General features: G+C 43.8%; 1 protein-coding gene across 3 annotated transcripts in view; it reads left to right on the top strand.

Annotated features, from left to right (window-relative positions):
* DESI2 (desumoylating isopeptidase 2) overlaps positions 1 to 18,117 on the top strand; it is a 226,982-nt gene that overhangs the window by 84,699 nt on the left and 124,166 nt on the right. For all 3 annotated transcript variants that reach the window (XM_078648579.1, XM_078648578.1, XM_078648577.1), the window contains exon 3: positions 6,970 to 7,063. In XM_078648579.1, coding sequence (XP_078504705.1) covers positions 6,970 to 7,063 — 94 coding nt within the window. The remainder of the gene's footprint in view (positions 1 to 6,969; positions 7,064 to 18,117) is intronic.

Below are 18,117 nucleotides of genomic sequence, written 5' to 3'. Positions count from 1 at the left end.
CAATTACGAATATGACTGTGCCACCTCTAGGTGTCAGTCCATTTTCTATAAGTTTTAGAGTTATAGATTTTCTTTTGATGACCGGAATGAGTATTATATCCGCGTCTGCTGCTTGCATGGTAGCATCAGCATCTGCGATTTCAGTTGCTAATCTAACTGCCTCTCTTTGTTCATCACTTTCTGACATTTTACTGTTAGAAAGGTTATTTTGTTTATTTGCAGATCAGGTTTCTCAATGGAATAAAGATTAGATGCACAATATTTTGGAACAGTGTATCCTTCAACGTTGACTAAACCAAGAACCTTACATAGGAGTTCCCTCCTGCGAGGTTTTGGAGGATATTACCTTTCACCCACTCCAGACGTCTTTGGAGTATTTGGGAAAAGGGGTCTGAGTGAGAAAGCACGACTGAGTTACTCTAAATGTCTTACGTTAGTTTTATCGCCCTTTCCAAACGCGTTGGGCGCCATGTAGTGTAGTTCCTATTTTCCCAATAGGCTCTGCGCATTGGAATAATACCTACAGCAGTAAAGGCCTAGACCAGACGTTAACTAGGTCTACTACTGTCGATACTAGACTTAAAGTTTTGGGTTTGCCAGCGTAGCTCAGAGTTCGCTAGAAACTTTCTCGAATGTTCAAGGAGGAATTAACTTCCCTGATTAGACAAGAAGGGATTTAGTTTCTGACAACCATAGAACATGACAACTTTGCTCTCCCCTAATCAAGAGTCAATCTCGAGAGTCGTGTGAGCACAAGGCAATTATTTTACTCAGTCAGTACGTGCATTCTTAGTCTCATCAGATTGTAGAGAAAAGGAAGAGACGGGCGTGTTCAATAAAAAGGTGTTATTTATTGATCAGTCTCTTTTCTCGTACAAGAGAAATGGATCGATATTATTGCAATACTTATAGTTAAGTAAAGTGCATACATTAAAAGCAATAGTATAAAATAATACTGTAAAAACATTGATATGGTTTCTGAGCCATATGATGTTTAAAATGATTAAAATATATTTACATACACATATACATTTGACTAAACGTACTCAACTGGTGTTTCTAAATACGCCTACCCCGTGTACCTGACCTAAGTCTAATGCGTGGGCGGGAATAGAAAGTTACAGTTTAAGTTAAGTTTGTTTTTGCCAAGTGAATAACTAAAGAATTCTCTGTGAGGGGTTATTCAGTTCTGTACCTGGAAGTTAGGATGAATGAGGAATGGTATCTCTTTCTCTGCTCTCGATATTCCAGGCTGCCTGCGAGGGCTGCCCAGAAGCGCCGGTGCTGGGTCTCTCGGCTTGAGATAGCAGCGCGTCTCTCAGCGCGTCAGGAAGGCGGGGCTGCTGCCAGCGGGGTCTGCTCCTGCTCTCGGCTTCGGCAAGTGTGGCTGCTCCGTCTCGTCACCACGCGTGTGTTTGCATAGGGCAAGATCGGCAATATTTATACCTTAAAGGTGCCGAGATTGACGTAAGGATGGACATAGATACGTCAATAAAGATGTCATACGACTTGCTCGTTAGCACATTCTTTACTAAAGTTCTCTGTGAAATCAAAACAATGGCCGCACGGATTTTCCAGGTTGTCATAGGTTTGATTTGTTATGAGAACGTCGTATGCCTTATCAGGGGCTGGAGGAATGTCGCTTGTCTAATTAGATCTCAAGCGTTATGACCTAATCAGATAACACGTTCCTGTGCCGTAGTGTGACTGCGTCAGATAACGGTATCTGCATCATGGGGGCTTTTCTTGCCTCATGGGCTGACTATTAGTTAACTTGATAGTTAGTTTAACCAGAATAGGGTCAGGAATAGGGGGATTGATTCAGAACCTATAGGAATACATGACAAATCCAGTCGGGACAGAATCGGAGCCTGGACCACTGTTTTCCTGTGGGAAACTGGGAGCAATGGGAGAAAATGTCTCAACATTTTCAGTAGGCACAAAATATGTGCCTGACACCGCCTGGACCTGGGACTTCATGTCTGTGTCCATTTTCACCCCGAGATTCATGACAGTTGTGGCTATATTTACAGGGGAGACATATTATGTGGTCCCCATTCGCGCCACTCTTCCCCCGGAGTATGAACAAAAAAGATGATTTCTGATTTTTCAGAATTGCACAGTAGTCTATTCTGTTTAAACCACTCAAATACTGCTGACAGGCAGGAGTTGATCTTATTTCCGTTCAGGGCCTCGTTCTTGCCGCACGTGAACAACAATTGTGTATCATCGGCGTAAGCTATTACAGTAGCGCCAAAATGTTCTGCTAAAAGTGCTAAGGGGGCCATGAACACATTAAAAAGAGTAGGATTCAAGATAGAACCCTTTGGTACACCCATATTGAGTGGCAGAATAGGGGCCGCAAAAGGAGGAGACCAAACTGTTTGCCTGCTATTATCCAGGTAGGAGGTGAACCACTGGAGGACCGTGCCCCTATGCCACATTCCTGGAGTCTGTCCAACAGAAGGGCATGGGGCACGGTATCGAAAGCAGCTGACGGATCCAACAGTATTAAAACAGTGTGGTTCTAGTTGATTCTGAGATTTCTAGCAGGGCTGTTTCAGTACTGAAATTGGCACGGAACCCTGAATCATCGGCGTAAGCTATTACAGTAGCGCCAAAATGTTCTGCTAAAAGTGCTAAGGGGGCCATGAACACATTAAAAAGAGTAGGATTCAAGATAGAACCCTTTGGTACACCTATATTGAGTGGCAGAATAGGGGCCGCAAAAGGAGGAGACCAAACTGTTTGCCTGCTATTATCCAGGTAGGAGGTGAACCACTGGAGGACCGTGCCCCTATGCCACATTCCTGGAGTCTGTCCAACAGAAGGGCATGGGGCACGGTATCGAAAGCAGCTGACGGATCCAACAGTATTAAAACAGTGTGGTTCTAGTTGATTCTGAGATTTCTAGCAGGGCTGTTTCAGTACTGAAATTGGCACGGAACCCTGATTGGTTGGGATTAATATACGATTAGTCTCGACAAAGTCCGAGACAACCTGGTTAACATATTTTTCCAAGACTTTGGAGAAGAAAGGCAGCAGCGAAATTGGTCTATAGTTGCTAGCTACCGAAGGGTTGGCTGAAGTTTTTTTTTTTTTTTTTAGAAGCGGGAGGATTTTCCCATGCTTCCAACTGTCCGGCATCAACCCTTCTGACAAAGAGAGGTTCAAGACCCTGTTGACCGCTGGATTAATCACCTCTGCAATGGATGCCAGTATTTTCGCGGGGAAGGGGTCTCAAGGGGAACCAGATTTTAGAGTTTTCATTATCTTCAATGAGCCCTCCAGCGTAAAGGGGGGAAAGTGTACTAGGGTTCCTCCCATGTTAGATAAAGCAGGAGCAAGCTTACCCATAGTGGCTGCCTTGGTGGAGGGTGCTTACCCAAGTGAAGTTTGAATGGTGGTAATCTTCCTATAGAAATACTGTGCAATTAGGATTGTCCACTCGTTGGTAGGGATAAAGAGACTAGTGGTGGCACAAGGGGAGGAGAAGTCCTTAACAATGTTAAACCGTTCCTTACTTCTGTACCCAGCTTTCTCAATTTTTAGTGATAGAAAGTTCTTTTTTTCCTGTCGGACTTTGGCGTAGTGTGCTTTTAATGCCACTTCATAAGCCAATTTATCCTCATGATTAAAATTCTTCCTCCAGACTCTCTCTAGACATTTGCATGTACTCCTGCTTTTCCTAAGTTTCCGTGAACCATGGGGCTGAGTCTCTGCAACCATTAGCTACACGGGACTTGAGAGGGGCAAGCTCGTTCACACGAGATTCAAGCCAGTTGTCTAGTGACAACTGGCTTTCCAGTTTGGACCTAGCCTTATGCAAATCAGTCTTGACCCTGCTCCCCATGGAAACAGTCCAGCACGAACTGCCAGGCCAGGTCCTCCCTGGGCTGGAAACGAGCATCCCAGGACCGGTTTTGGGGTATCCCTCCTCATCAGCCTGGCTAGCTTGAATCCAATGGCATAATGAGCATATGACCCACGTCTGGGCATACCCTTCCCACTTAGGGCAACTATAGCAACATAAAAAGTTGATGGATGAAATGGTGAACATTGTCAAACATTCACCCCAAGTACAGAGAACTGGGCCTAAATTCATTTGTGTTTGATGTTTCTTTGACCCCACCCCACAGACCTCCCCCCCCCCGAAGTATCATTACCTCCAAATCCATAACGTGCTGTCAGTTAGTTTTAAGCTCTATATACCTCAATGGAATGCGAGGAGGCAAGACGTGGTTCCAACCTTTTGGCAAAGACCAATTCAGTAGCCTTTGTTTGAATATCAATATTTTTCTCCACATGTTTCAACTAAAAACCATTAGCAGCCAATCAGAAGGCAACATAATATAAATCATAAACCCTCTCCAATCTCACTCCCTCCAAATAGAGGGGCATGATTAAAAAGTCTAGGGGGATTCTACAGTATAAACTTCGTTTTGCTGGTCTTTTGTCCTTCGTTACATCAAAAGTCAGAAAACGTGTTTAGGAGATTTGAAGCCTCATCAGGGATTTTAAGAGTTTTATGGCCAAATAGGAACGTGCTAACTCTCACATGCCAGAGCAAGGGCACCATCTACACAATTCTGAAGAAAATCAACAACTTCGTTTACAAAGAATCATGTTGGGTCTAAACCACAGCTTTGGAATTCATCTTGATTAATAGGAATTGTTTAAATTAATTCAGGTTTTGGTGCCCATCTTACATCTGCAAAGTTATTTCTGTGTAGTGTAATGATTCCATTTAAAAGATTTTCTGACAGGCACATGTTGCGCAGCGTTTTCTACTGCAAAAACGAGGTACCATTTCAAATTCTGAGTTTAAGTCAAACTTAACATACAGAGTCTGCTTCCTCAAAAGAAATGTGCTGGATGGGTAATCAGCTCTTGCAACAAGGGATGAACTCTGATTATGTTGCCTCACCTATAGGAAGCTGACTTAGGCTGAAACAAGCGCTGGTTGCACAGCAAGTACTCTGACTACTCAGTGGAGCACTCTCTCTCTCTTATTCACAGAGAACATTGAACTGCAGCAACAAATGGATCAATGGGTCCCACGTTTATAATAAAAAAGCAGATTGAAGTTGTGGATCCACTGAATGCGCTTTCAAAACTGGTATGGGGTGGTTCTCCAGGCTGCTCCCCTTAGACGGCCTTTGTGTAGGGTGATGCTCCTCACAGCAGGGAAGTGCTGAGCATGGAGCACCCGCAATAAAGGCACAAAGAGGTCGAGCTTTCTGCATATGGCTGCCCTTAGCCTCACTGAAGAGTGATCAAGAGAAAGTCAAAAGCTGGCCCAACCTAAGGGGTCCTTTTTACCTTGAACAGCAAAAACTGAAGTCCCACCCTTTACAACACGGTTTACCAAATGGCAATGCTTCAGAAAGACTAATGACCAACTTGCATTGTGGGGCAGGTGCTATAGCAGCAGTTCAAGTTTGAGGAAAAAAACAGGTAGGTCAAAGTCTAGAAGCAAAAGTCAGATACAGGTTGCACAGAGACAAGGCACATCGTTTTTCCATGTTCGTGTTTGCATGTGTCGGCACATTAGAGACCGATCTATTGATTTTAACGATCTGTTTTTTGAGACATTATGCCAACTTGTACTGTTAGCTTTTTCACCTCATTGAGAGATGTTGCTCAGTTATGTCCAGACGGATGTATGACGTTACAACGCACACTTTTACAACGCATACCGTTACAACGCATTTTTTACAACGCAAAAACTTTTACAACGTATACCATTACAACGTAAGTATTGGTAAGTATATAATATTTTATATTAAAATAAATGTAATTAATATAATTTAATTTAATTTATTTAATTTAATTTTTTTTACCTTGTACCCCTGTACCCCAAAAACCAAAATTAACCCAGAAACCTAAAAATACCCCTGTACCACAAAAACCCCAAACTGTCCCTGAACCCTAAAAATACCCTTGTACCCCATAAACCCAAAACTGTCCCTGAACCCTAAAAATACCCCTGTACCCCATAAACCCAAAACTGTCCCTGAACCCTAAAAATACCCCTGTACCCAAAAACTGAAAACTGACCCTGAACCCTAAAAATACCCCTGTACCCAAAAACTGAAAACTGACCCTGAACCCTAAAAATACCCCTTTACCCAAAAACTGAAAACTGACCATGAACCCTAAAAATACCCCTTTACCCAAAAACTGAAAACTGACCCTGAACCCTAAAAATACCCCTTTACCCAAAAACTGAAAACTGACCCTAAACCCTAAAAATACCCCTTTACCCAAAAACTGAAAACTGACCCTGAACCCTAAAAATACCCCTTTACCCAAAAAATGAAAACTGACCCTAAACCCTAAAAATACCCCTTTACCCAAATACTGAAAACGTTAAAAAAAAAAAACATATAAAATATTAAATATAATTATATACTTACCAATACTTACGTTGTAATGGCATGCGTTGTAAAAGTATTTGCGTTGTAAAAACATGCGTTGTAATGGTATGCGTTGTAAAAGTTTTTGCGTTGTAAAAAATGCGTTGTAGTGGTAGTGCGTTCTAAAAGTTGCGTTGTAAAGGTTGTTTACCGTCCAGACAGGCTTAAGATTTCATAATAGACTTGCAGCCAAGGGAAGGGCAGGTTGGTAGCATAGAGAAGATGGTCATTGTGGTCCTCTGTTTTCTAGACAGATATTCTGCATTGAAGCCACTGCCTACAGGATATATTTTTATAAATCTGAACCTTTTAAACATTTTGTAGCTAATTTGAGGATGTGAAATTACAGCAAGAGCTGCAGACTTTGGAACTGGGTACCCGGGTTCGAGTCTTGGTGCCGGTTTAACATCCTGTGATTCTAGGCAAATCTCTTAATCTCCAGTGGCTAAAACAAAACAAGTCCTTGTGTAATTTAACATGTGCTTATGCAAAACTATGAAAAAAAAGCCCTTCAATTTCTCTTGAACAAATGTATCTTTTTGTCTTTCAGAATTTGCCTATGGTGGTCACCCCTACCCCTTTTCTGGTATCTTCGAAATATCACCTGGCGATTCTACTGAACTAGGAGATACCTTTAAGTTTAAGTGAGTATGGTTGGTTAGAAATCTTATTCTTAAAATATAATATGCCTCCTATTTTGAAGGATTGCAAAATCCAGAAGTTCATTGTTGTGAATTATACCTTCAATTTTAGTAATACATAACCACTATCTTCTTGACTATATCCATTTCCTCAACTTTGATTCTGTTGATGATCTTGGTCCAATTTGAAATTACTTGTTTCTAGTAATTATAAGGTTATTGCACCGAGGTTTAAAATTTGTCAATATGCTTCTGTAAGGTAGCTTCCATTCCATCTTAGTTGACTGCAGGGGTGTGGAATTTAATATAATATCTACATGTCCATGGGACAGGCGGCTTCAAATATATCCTTGTCCTGTATCTACTTATCCATGGGAGAGGTTGCGTTATAAATCTACTTGTCATGTAAAAAATCAATTTGTCCCTTTGGTGCCACGTAGTTCGGCAACAAATTGTGGCGGCAATCTCATTATATAAGACCTCTGATAATAGCCTCTCGGGGCTAAATCTATAGTAGGGTTGGAATTCTAGCAGTTCCCGTCACTTTTCCGCAGATTTACATACCGGCGCTGGAGGTAGCGTTAAGCAATAGTTCCAGGGTTGGAATGCGCTTTTGAGTCAGTGCAAACCTACTAACTTGCAGGTTTTAGGGGTTTTCACCAGCTTTTCTAACCTTTCTGCATACTGAGAAAGGTTGGAACTTTACTGCTGACCAGGGCAATAGTTAAACTTATTTCAGGGTTGGCGAAAAAAGTGGTTGGAGGAAAAGTGAACTTGTAAACGCTGAACAGATTTTTGTATCAGCAAATCTACACATGCATAGTTGCTTGTGCTAAAATGCAGTTCATATATATTTTGTAGGAGTATAGTTTCCTGGCTTACTTCTGTAAATTATTGTGGACTCACGAAAGCCTTAAATCTGCACTAGTGTAAAGACGTATACCACGGGTGCAATTTTGTGACTGCATTTAAGAATTGGGCCCCTAACTAGGCCTTGAGCTAACCAATTCCTTTTGTTCTTGTTCCAATTCTGTCGGTCTATCTCTATCCTGTCTACACTACAAGTGACCGCATTCTGTTCTTTCACAAGCAGCATATCGGCACACAAAGTAGTTGTGTTCAGTGGCACGGACTAATCTTGCAATGCTTGCTTTTTTTTTTGTTTTGTTTTCCAAAACATACAAGCATGGCTGTGAGATAACAATACATTTATTGGTAGTCCTGTGAGGGCAAATTACAGTTGTGTACACATTTCCAAAAAGCAAAATTCTTAGATTGACATGGCACTGTATGTCTATTGAGAAGGATTAATATCAGTGTCATCATCCTTAGAGAGTCCATAACACTCCATCTAACTCCCCCATATTTTGCGGAAATTACGAGGCAAAAAATAATGTTGCTTTTTGCTAATGTTTGTTATAATGGTGAGGGCCTGGCAGCTCCCACAACAATAAGGTTTTACAAAAACCATGTCAAAACAAGACCTGCATTGACAAACCAAAAGGCTGACCACCAATATCAGACCTATTGGCTTCTCCAGTGGTTGTTTATTTTCATGTTTCCCATACTCTTCTTGAACTGGTCGCACTGATTTTCCTAGACGATGCTTCAAAGAAAAGGTACCTAAACTTTCAGAGAGGTTTAGCTAAACATTTTTTTTGTGAACATTTTATTTTGAAAGCTAAAACTCGTGAATGTTACTTTCAAGCTTCTGCAAATATTTGCATCTAATCAATACGTAGCTTCATATTAAATTTTGAAAGCATGCATACACATTTTTATACCTGTACCAATTTGCATTAATAAACCATAAATATAAGTTCAAATAGCATTACCATATGGACACAAATATTACCTTGATTACAGATAATGCCCTTAATGTAAACTGGCAGCCAAAGGGCTGTGCTGCAGGGTGTTGCGCTTGCTTGTCCCAAAGACCAAATTAAAATGAAAACTTGTTGTCCTTGATCCCAAACAATATGATACCACTGTTTCACTGTTTTTGGAGTAAGGGTTTGTGTCTAACGGTACATATGCCATTGGAGCACATAGGCAAATTGTTCGCATGAATTGGGGCTTCGGAAAGGCAGTGAGTATCTGGAAGGACACTGCAAGGATATGGCAAATACGTTGAACTTGTAGTCTAAGTGTTTGCCAAATTGTTCAGTACCACTAGTCTTAATAATGCCTTGTTCCTCTTTGTATATCCTAATTTTGTCATTTCTAAAGACACAGGTTAAATAAAAACATTTATAGGACAATGGATAGGATTAGCCATCCTTCCTAGAGCCAAAAAAACACTGTTAATACACTTGCACCTGCTTTAGCCCCTTGGTACCGTTTTATGACTGAGTTGCTGAATCTGTCCACTGCCAACTCTATAGTCTACAGCCAAGGCGAGCAGCAGAGCTCCCCTCTTCTTTTTGTAAACTATTTTCTTCTCTCAAGGTGTAAAGAGTATTCTGCCCATGGTTAGAGAGCTACAAAGTTTTTTTTGTCCAAAGAGCCCACCTCAGTCCATTAAATATTAGTCCCCTCTCAGGCGTACATTAACCCCTTCGCTGCTAGGCCTTTTCCCCCTCCTGTGCTAAGGCTTTTTTTGGTGTTTTGGGGTAGTGCGCGCTTAGGCCCTTGTAACTTTTTGACCACATAAGGGATCCGCGCCAAATTTGCGTCCTTTTCTTCCAACATCATGGGGATTCTAAAGGCGCCCAGGGTTTGTGGATTCCCTTGGAGGGGTCCCAGAAATTAACCAAAATATAGTGTTTTTTTTGTTTTTTTCAGAAAAATGGGAAAAACGGGCTGCAAATGAAAGCCTCTGGCTTTTTCCCTGAAAATGGTATCAAAAAAGGGTTTGTGGGGCTGAATTCTCCATTTTCTCAGCTTTTAGGGAATGACAGTGTTTTGTCAGAGAACCGAAATTTTTCACTCAGTTTTGGCATTTTTCTGGGACATAGCCTATTTTTGCTATTTTTAGAGCTTTCCACCTCCTTCCAGTTAATGGTAGAAATGAGTTTGAAAGCAATAATGGATCCTGGAAAGCTTTACATTTTCGAAAAATAGACAAAATTCTGAATTCAGAAAGGGGTCATTTGTCTAAATCCATGACGGTTTCGTTATAGAAACTAACAGATATTGGAATATTTGAAAATTTGTTGAAAACAACAGCCTTTTGTCTCAACGTTTTCACCTATAACAGCTCTTGGAAAGCAATATACCGTTACATCCGTTAGACCTTCCTGGTTGTGGGGATATATGGGACTTGTAGTTTCACCAAGAACCCGACGAACCCAGATCCAAAAACTGAGCAGCAACTTGCAATGGTATTTTTTCATTTACTGGGTATAGTGCACTTTGTCTTGGAAAATATACACATGGAATAATCTGTATGAAAGACACCTATGTATGTATGAATTGGGTACAAATTATAGAGTTCAGAAACAGTATATAATTGCACATTTTCAAAGTTGGGAATACTCATACTAGCATGAGAATTATTGTTCATTTTTCATAAAGTTTTTTTTTCTACACAATATCTTTCATTCAAAGGGAGAAATGCAAGAAAGCTCAATTGGTAATAACAGTTGATTTACAAATCTGAATTACCCCAAGTGTCCCGATAAAAACGGTACCTCACTTGTGTGGGTCGGCCTTGTGCCTGCGACAGGAAACGGCGCAAAATGCAACGTGGTCACACCTAAATTTTGCAGTTACAAATTGACCCTTTTTTGGCAAAGTGCCTACCTGTAGTTTTTGCACCCTAGTTCTTCCGGCACCTAGGGAAACCTAGCAAACCTATACATTTTTGAAAAGTAGACACCCAGGGGAATTCAGGATGGGATGACTCGACTGCCTACCACCAGGTTTTGTTACCCAGAATCCCTTGCAAAGCTCAGATTTTGACAAAAAAAACACATTTTCCTCACATTTCTGTGGTGGAAAGTTCTGGAATCTGCGTGGATCAACAAATTTCCACCCACCCAGCGTGCCCCCAGGTCTCCCGAAAAAAATGGTACCTCACTTGTGTGGGTTGGCCTTGTGCCTACGACGGGAAACGGCACAAAATGCAACGTGGTCGCTCCTCAATTTCCCAGTGAAATCTTAAGCTCTTTGGACAAAGAGATTACCTTTTGTTTTTGAGCCGTAGCTCAACCAGCACCTAGGAAAACCTAGCAAACCTATACATTTTTGAAAACTAGACACCCAGGGCAATTCAGGATGGGGTGACTCGTCTGCCTACCCCCAGGTTTTGTTACCCAGAATCCCTTGCAAACATAAATATTTGACCAAAAAAACACATTTTCCTCACATTTCTGTGGTGGAAAGTTCTGGAATCTGCGTGGATCAACAAATTTCCACCCACCCAGCGTGCCCCCAGGTCTCCCGAAAAAAATGGTACCTCACTTGCGTGGGTAGGCATAGTGGCTGCGACATGAAACAGCGCAAAACGCAGCATGGTCGCACCTCAATTTCCCAGTGAAATTTAGCACGATTCGGACAAAAAGACTACCTTTTGTTTTTGCGCCGTAGCTCTGCCAGCACCTAGGGAAACCTAGCAACCCTATACATTTTAGAAAACTAGACACCCAGGGCAATTCAGGATGGGGTGACTCGTCTGCCTACCCCCAGGTTTTGTTACCCAGAATCCCTTACAAACATAAACATTTGACCAAAAAAACACATTTTCCTCACATTTCTGTGGTGGAAAGTTCTGGAATCTGCGTGGATCAACAAATTTCCACTCACCCAGCGTGCCCCCAGGTCTCCCGAAAAAAACGGTACCTCACTTGCGTGGGTAGACATAGTGGCTGCAACAGGAAACGGTTCAAATCGTACGGTGGTGAATTTACATTACCTTATTGCAAAACTACCTTGATTTTGGGGGGGGGGGGATCTGAATTTGTGGCCCGGGGCTCGGTGGTATTCTTTGCAAAGTAGCAAACCCAAACAGTTCTGAAAACTAGACACCCGGGGGAGTCCAGGGAGGTATGGCATGCATGGGTCCCCCAATGTTTTCCTACCCAGAACTCTCTGCAAACCTTAAAATTAGGTAAAAATTGCACTTTTCCAAACTTTTTGGCGTGGGATCGCCGTGCCGGCAAAAAAGTCGTACCACCCTGCGTTCCCCTTGTTCTCCCGAGTAAAAGGATACCTCACTTGTGTGGGTGCCCCAAAGCAGAACACCGCAAAAATGAATTTTGAAAAAAGTAGTTTTTACTCATATTTACGTTTTACAAATTAAGCACCCCAGCCTAAGTCACTTGCCTTTGGCCCACCCACACAAGTGAGGTATCATTTTACTCGGGAGAACAAGGGAAACGCTGGGTGGTAGGACATTTGTTCCGGCAGCGAGATCCCACCCAAAAAAGTATGGAAAAGTTGGTTTTTGGACCAAAATTTCAGGTTTGCAGGGGTTTCTGGGTAGGAAAACATTGGGGGACCCACGCATGCCATACCACCCTGGACTCCCCCGGGTGTCTAGTTCTCAGAACTGTTTGGGTTTGGTAGTTTCCAAAGATGCCTGCCAAGCCCCGGGCCAAAAGCTCAGGTGACCCCCTCAAAAAATAAGATGATTTGGCTAAAGGTAATGTTTTCGTCTCCACAGTAGGAATTGGGTCTTTTCCTAAAGCAGCCGCTATGCCTACCCACGCAAGTGAGGTACCATTTTTATCGGGAGACCTTGGGGAACGCTGGGTGGGAGGTAATTTGTGTGAGCCCAGTGATGCCACGCTTTCCCACACTAAAACGTGTGAAAAAAAAATGATTTTTTCCAAGCAAAAAATGAGGTTTGCAAGGGATTCTGGGTAAAGGAACGTTGGAGGATCCACGCAAGCCATACCTCCTTGGAAGCCCCCGGGTGTCTACTTTTCAGAAATGTGTGGGTTTGGTAGGTTTCCCTAGATGGCTGTCTCGCACGGGGCCAAAAACCCGGGTAACCCCTCTTGCAAAAGCTGGTGGACATGAATTCTCCAGCTTTTGCAAGAGGGGCTACCTGGGTTTCTGGCCACGTGCGGGACAGCCATCTAGGGAAACCTACCAAACCCACACATTTCTGAAAAGTAGACACCCGGCGGAGTCCAGGGAGGTATGGCATGCGTGGGTCCCCCAATGTTTTCCTACCCAGAACTCCTTGAAAACATAAAAATGTGACCAAAAAACACATTTTCCTCACATTTCTGTGGTGGAAAGTTCAGGAATCTGCGTGGATCAACACATTTCCACCCACCCAGCGTGCCCCCAGGTCTCCCGAAAAAAACGGTACCTCACTTGCGTGGGTAGACATAGTGGCTGCAACAGGAAACGGTTCAAATCGTACGGTGGTGAATTTACATTACCTTATTGCAAAACTACCTTGATTTTGGGGGGGGGGGATCTGAATTTGTGGCCCGGGGCTCGGTGGTATTCTTTGCAAAGTAGCAAACCCAAACAGTTCTGAAAACTAGACACCCGGGGGAGTCCAGGGAGGTATGGCATGCATGGGTCCCCCAATGTTTTCCTACCCAGAACTCTCTGCAAACCTTAAAATTAGGTAAAAATTGCACTTTTCCAAACTTTTTGGCGTGGGATCGCCGTGCCGGCAAAAAAGTCGTACCACCCTGCGTTCCCCTTGTTCTCCCGAGTAAAAGGATACCTCACTTGTGTGGGTGCCCCAAAGCAGAACACCCCAAAAAGGAATTTTGAAAAAGGTAGTTTTTACTCCTATTTACGTTTTACAAATTAAGCACCCCAGCCTAAGTCACTTGCCTTTGGCCCACCCACACAAGTGAGGTATCATTTTACTCGGGAGAACAAGGGAAACGCTGGGTGGTAGGACATTTGTTCCGGCAGCGAGATCCCACCCAAAAAAGTATGGAAAAGTTGGTTTTTGGACCAAAATTTCAGGTTTGCAGGGGTTTCTGGGTAGGAAAACATTGGGGGACCCACGCATGCCATACCACCCTGGACTCCCCCGGGTGTCTAGTTCTCAGAACTGTTTGGGTTTGGTAGTTTCCAAAGATGCCTGCCAAGCCCCGGGCCAAAAGCTCAGGTGACCCCCTCAAAAAATAAGATTATTTGGCTAAAGGTAATGTTTTCGTCTCCACAGTATGAATTGGGCCTTTTCCTAAAGCAGCCGCTATGCCTACCCACGCAAGTGAGGTACCATTTTTATCGGGAGACCTTGGGGAACGCTGGGTGGGAGGTAATTTGTGTGAGCCCAGTGATGCCACGCTTTCCCACACTAAAACGTGTGAAAAAAATGATTTTTTCCAAGCAAAAAATGAGGTTTGCAAGGGATTCTGGGTAAAGGAACGTTGGAGGATCCACGCAAGCCATACCTCCTTGGAAGCCCCCGGGTGTCTACTTTTCAGAAATGTGTGGGTTTGGTAGGTTTCCCTAGATGGCTGTCTCGCACGGGGCCAAAAACCCGGGTAACCCCTCTTGCAAAAGCTGGTGGACATGAATTCTCCAGCTTTTGCAAGAGGGGTTACCTGGGTTTCTGGCCCCGTGCGAGACAGCCATCTAGGGAAACCTACCAAACCCACACATTTCTGAAAAGTAGACACCCGGGGGAGTCCAGGGAGGTATGGCATGCGTGGGTCCCCCAATGTTTTCCTACCCAGAACTCCTTGCAAACCTTAATTAGGTAAAAATAGCACTTTTCCAAAAATTTTGCCGTGGGATCGCCGTGCCGGCAAAAATGTCCTACCACCCAGCGTTCCCCTTGTTCTCCCGAGTAAAAGGGTACCTCACCTTAACAGAGTTACTCAAAAGTCAAACATTCAAGCACGGCTATCTATTCCTCAAAGACACACACATACAGGTTGGATTTGGCACGAGGGCGAGTGATGGTTCAGTATATAAAATTTTATTAACAAGATATTTCAAAAAAATGAAATGCTCTGTCAATAAAAAAATGCATAAAAACCGAACCAGTGACTCGCAACTCGTGAGCTGTAAAGCCACGACAAGGCACCAACCGTTTTACAGGCCATTCACGCACCTTTCATACCTGATACAAACAAGACCACTGACACCATCTGGAATAAAAGCAACACATTACAACAATCACAATAAGGGACAAGGTACACCCTAATGCAGAAAGAGAAAAAAAACAATTATTACTGCACACCCATCTAATCCGCAAGCACACACACATACTGGTTGGATTTGGCACGAGGGTGAGTGATGATTCAGTACATACAATTGTATACGCAAGTAATTTCACAAAAATGAAATACACTGTGTATAATTGCAAGTATGATAAACTGAACCACTGACTCACAGCTCGTGAGCTGTAAAGCCACGTCAAGGCACCAACCTCTTTACAGGCCATTCATACACCTTTCGTACGTGTGACACATTCAAAACATTCACACCGCCAGCCGCGGACCCATCACATTTCAACACTCACACCAGCGCCATTCAAGGGCCCATCACTTTCACACGCCCACATTTCTGACACTGGAACTACACAAATTGATGGACTGCGTGGAGTGTCACTCAACAAGCAGTGTGTGCAGTGACCAACAGAAAGTAACTACTCACACACCGCCAGCCGAGCGCCAGTCCACCCACACCACCAGCCAAGCACCAGACCATGCACACCGCCAGCCAAACACTCAGCGCACACCACCAGCCAAGCGCCTCTCCACGCACACCGCCAGCCAAGCACCACTCCGTGCACAGACAGCTAAACACCGCTCCACGCACACCCTCCAGCCAAGTACCACTCCACAAACACCACCAGCCAAGCGCCACTCCACACACACTGCCAGCCAAGCACCATTCCACACACACTGCCAGCCAAGCAGCACTCCACACACACCGCCAGCCAAGCAGCACTCCACACACACCGCCAGCCAAGCACCACTCCACACACACCGCCAGCCAAGCACCACTCCACACACACCGCCAGCCAAGCACCACTCCACACACACCGCCAGCCAAGCACCACTCCACACACACAGCCAGCCAAGCACCACTCCACACACACCGCCAGCCAAGCACCACCCCACACACACCATCAGCCAAACACCACTCCATGCACAGACAGCCAAGTACCACTCCACGAACACCACCAGCCAAGCGCCACTCCACACACACCGCCAGCAAAGCACCACTCCGTGCACAGACAGCCAAGCACCACTCCACACACACCGCCAGCCAAGCACCACTCCACACACACCGCCAGCCAAGCGCAACTCCACACACACCGCCAGCCAAGCACCAGCCGGCACACACCACAAACACATTTAGAATTCTTTTTTTGAAAATAACACTAAACAAATGGAAATACCTACAAATCAGGTAACACAAATTCTTAAAATAAAAACTTTGCACTAATGCCAATCCTTGAAACAAACTAAAAATGTTTTACAGAATGCAGACCAGGCAATTCACTTTACAGCTCATTCAAACTCCCAATAGTTCTTTTGCGTGTGGTACGATTTAAAACAAGCTGACATACACAATGCAGGCTTAGGACAGTCAGGACAGTATATACGAGACTCCTTCCGCACGCCTCTTCGCCAACAGACTCTGCATCTTCTAGTCGGAAAGTCTCTAGCAGTAGTGGAAGGAATAGATTCAGGAAAGTGGCGATCTTGCAATCTAGCCACTTCCTCCACCACTCCAAATCTAGGAACCCTTGCCTGCTGCACAAGTACAAGGCTGCCTATTATAGACTCCTGAAACTTAAGAAAAGTCATCTTCGTCTCAGGACAAGACTTCTGGTACACAACGAAAGCATTAAATGATGCCAAGTGGAACAGATGGATAGCCAACTTCTTGTACCAAACGTAAGCCTTTCGAAGAGCAGCATAAGGTTCCAACCTCTGATCTACTCTGTCAACACCACCCATGAACTTATTGTAAGCTAGAATGCACACAGGTTTGCGCACTTCAGCACCCTGACCCCAAACAGGCACAGGTACAGTACTTTCATCGTGGATAGTAGTCAGCATGTACACATCTCTCTTGTCTGAATACTTCACAGCTAAAAGCTCCCCACATCGCAATGCCGTAGACTGTCCCCGCACAAGCCTTTTGCAAACAAGTTCCTTTGGGAAACCTTTACGGTTACTGCGCATTGTGCCACAAGCAACAGTGCCCACTTTGGCCAACTCCTTGAACAACTGCACACCAGTGTAGAAGTTATCTACATATAAATGATGGCCTTTGTTAAATAATCCTCTACCTAGTTCCCACACAATTTTCTCAGTTACTCCAAAAGTAGAAGGACAACCAGGAGGGTTAATGCGGGACTCCTTACCAGTGTACACCCTGAAATTGTAGACATATCCAGTCTCACTGTCACACAGCATATACAGTTTGATTCCATAGCGTGACCTCTTACTAGGAATGTATTGCCTAAAAACCAAGCGGCCCTTGAACAACACCAAAGACTCATCCACTGCAATTTCTTTACCAGGGACAAAAATCTCAGAAAAACGATCAACAAAGTGATCAAGGACAGGCCGAATTTTAAACAAACGGTCACAATCAGGGTGATCGCGTGACAACGCTAAACTATTATCAGCAAAATGCATCATCCGAAGAAGAAGCGCATACCGATCACGACTTATGACTGCTGGAAATATAGCTGTTACCATCAAGGGACTAGTGGACCAATATGAAGTAATTGATGACTTCCTTATCAAGCCCATCAAAAAAGTTAATCCCAGAAACTTCTTCATCTCTTCAACATTGGTGGGAGTCCACCGGATTGCTCTACAATAGGGCTTAAGGCTGGCACTGTTGGCCCTCAAATATTGTTCTGCATACAAATTGGTTTGCTCAACAATCTCTTGCAAAAACACATCGTCAAAAAACAACTGAAAAAAATTAATTGGTAGAAAATTCTCTGTATTCACTCTACACCCAGGAACACCAGTGAACTCTGGCAATGCCGGCTGCACCAAGCCAGGGGGAACCCAGAGGCCATCCCTATCAACGGGGGGAGCAGCCACCCCAGCCTGCAGCACCGAAACATCTTGCTGCTGTTCTCCAACGGGAAGCCTAACAGCCACAGATACTTCTGGCTGCACAACACCAACAGAAGACGTAGCATCCCCAGA

The sequence above is a fragment of the Lissotriton helveticus genome, chromosome 6, assembly GCF_964261635.1.
Source record: "Lissotriton helveticus chromosome 6, aLisHel1.1, whole genome shotgun sequence".
Taxonomy (NCBI): domain Eukaryota; kingdom Metazoa; phylum Chordata; class Amphibia; order Caudata; family Salamandridae; genus Lissotriton; species Lissotriton helveticus.
Note: the sequence above shows the minus strand (reverse complement) of the source record. Positions and strands in the feature narration are given on the sequence as shown.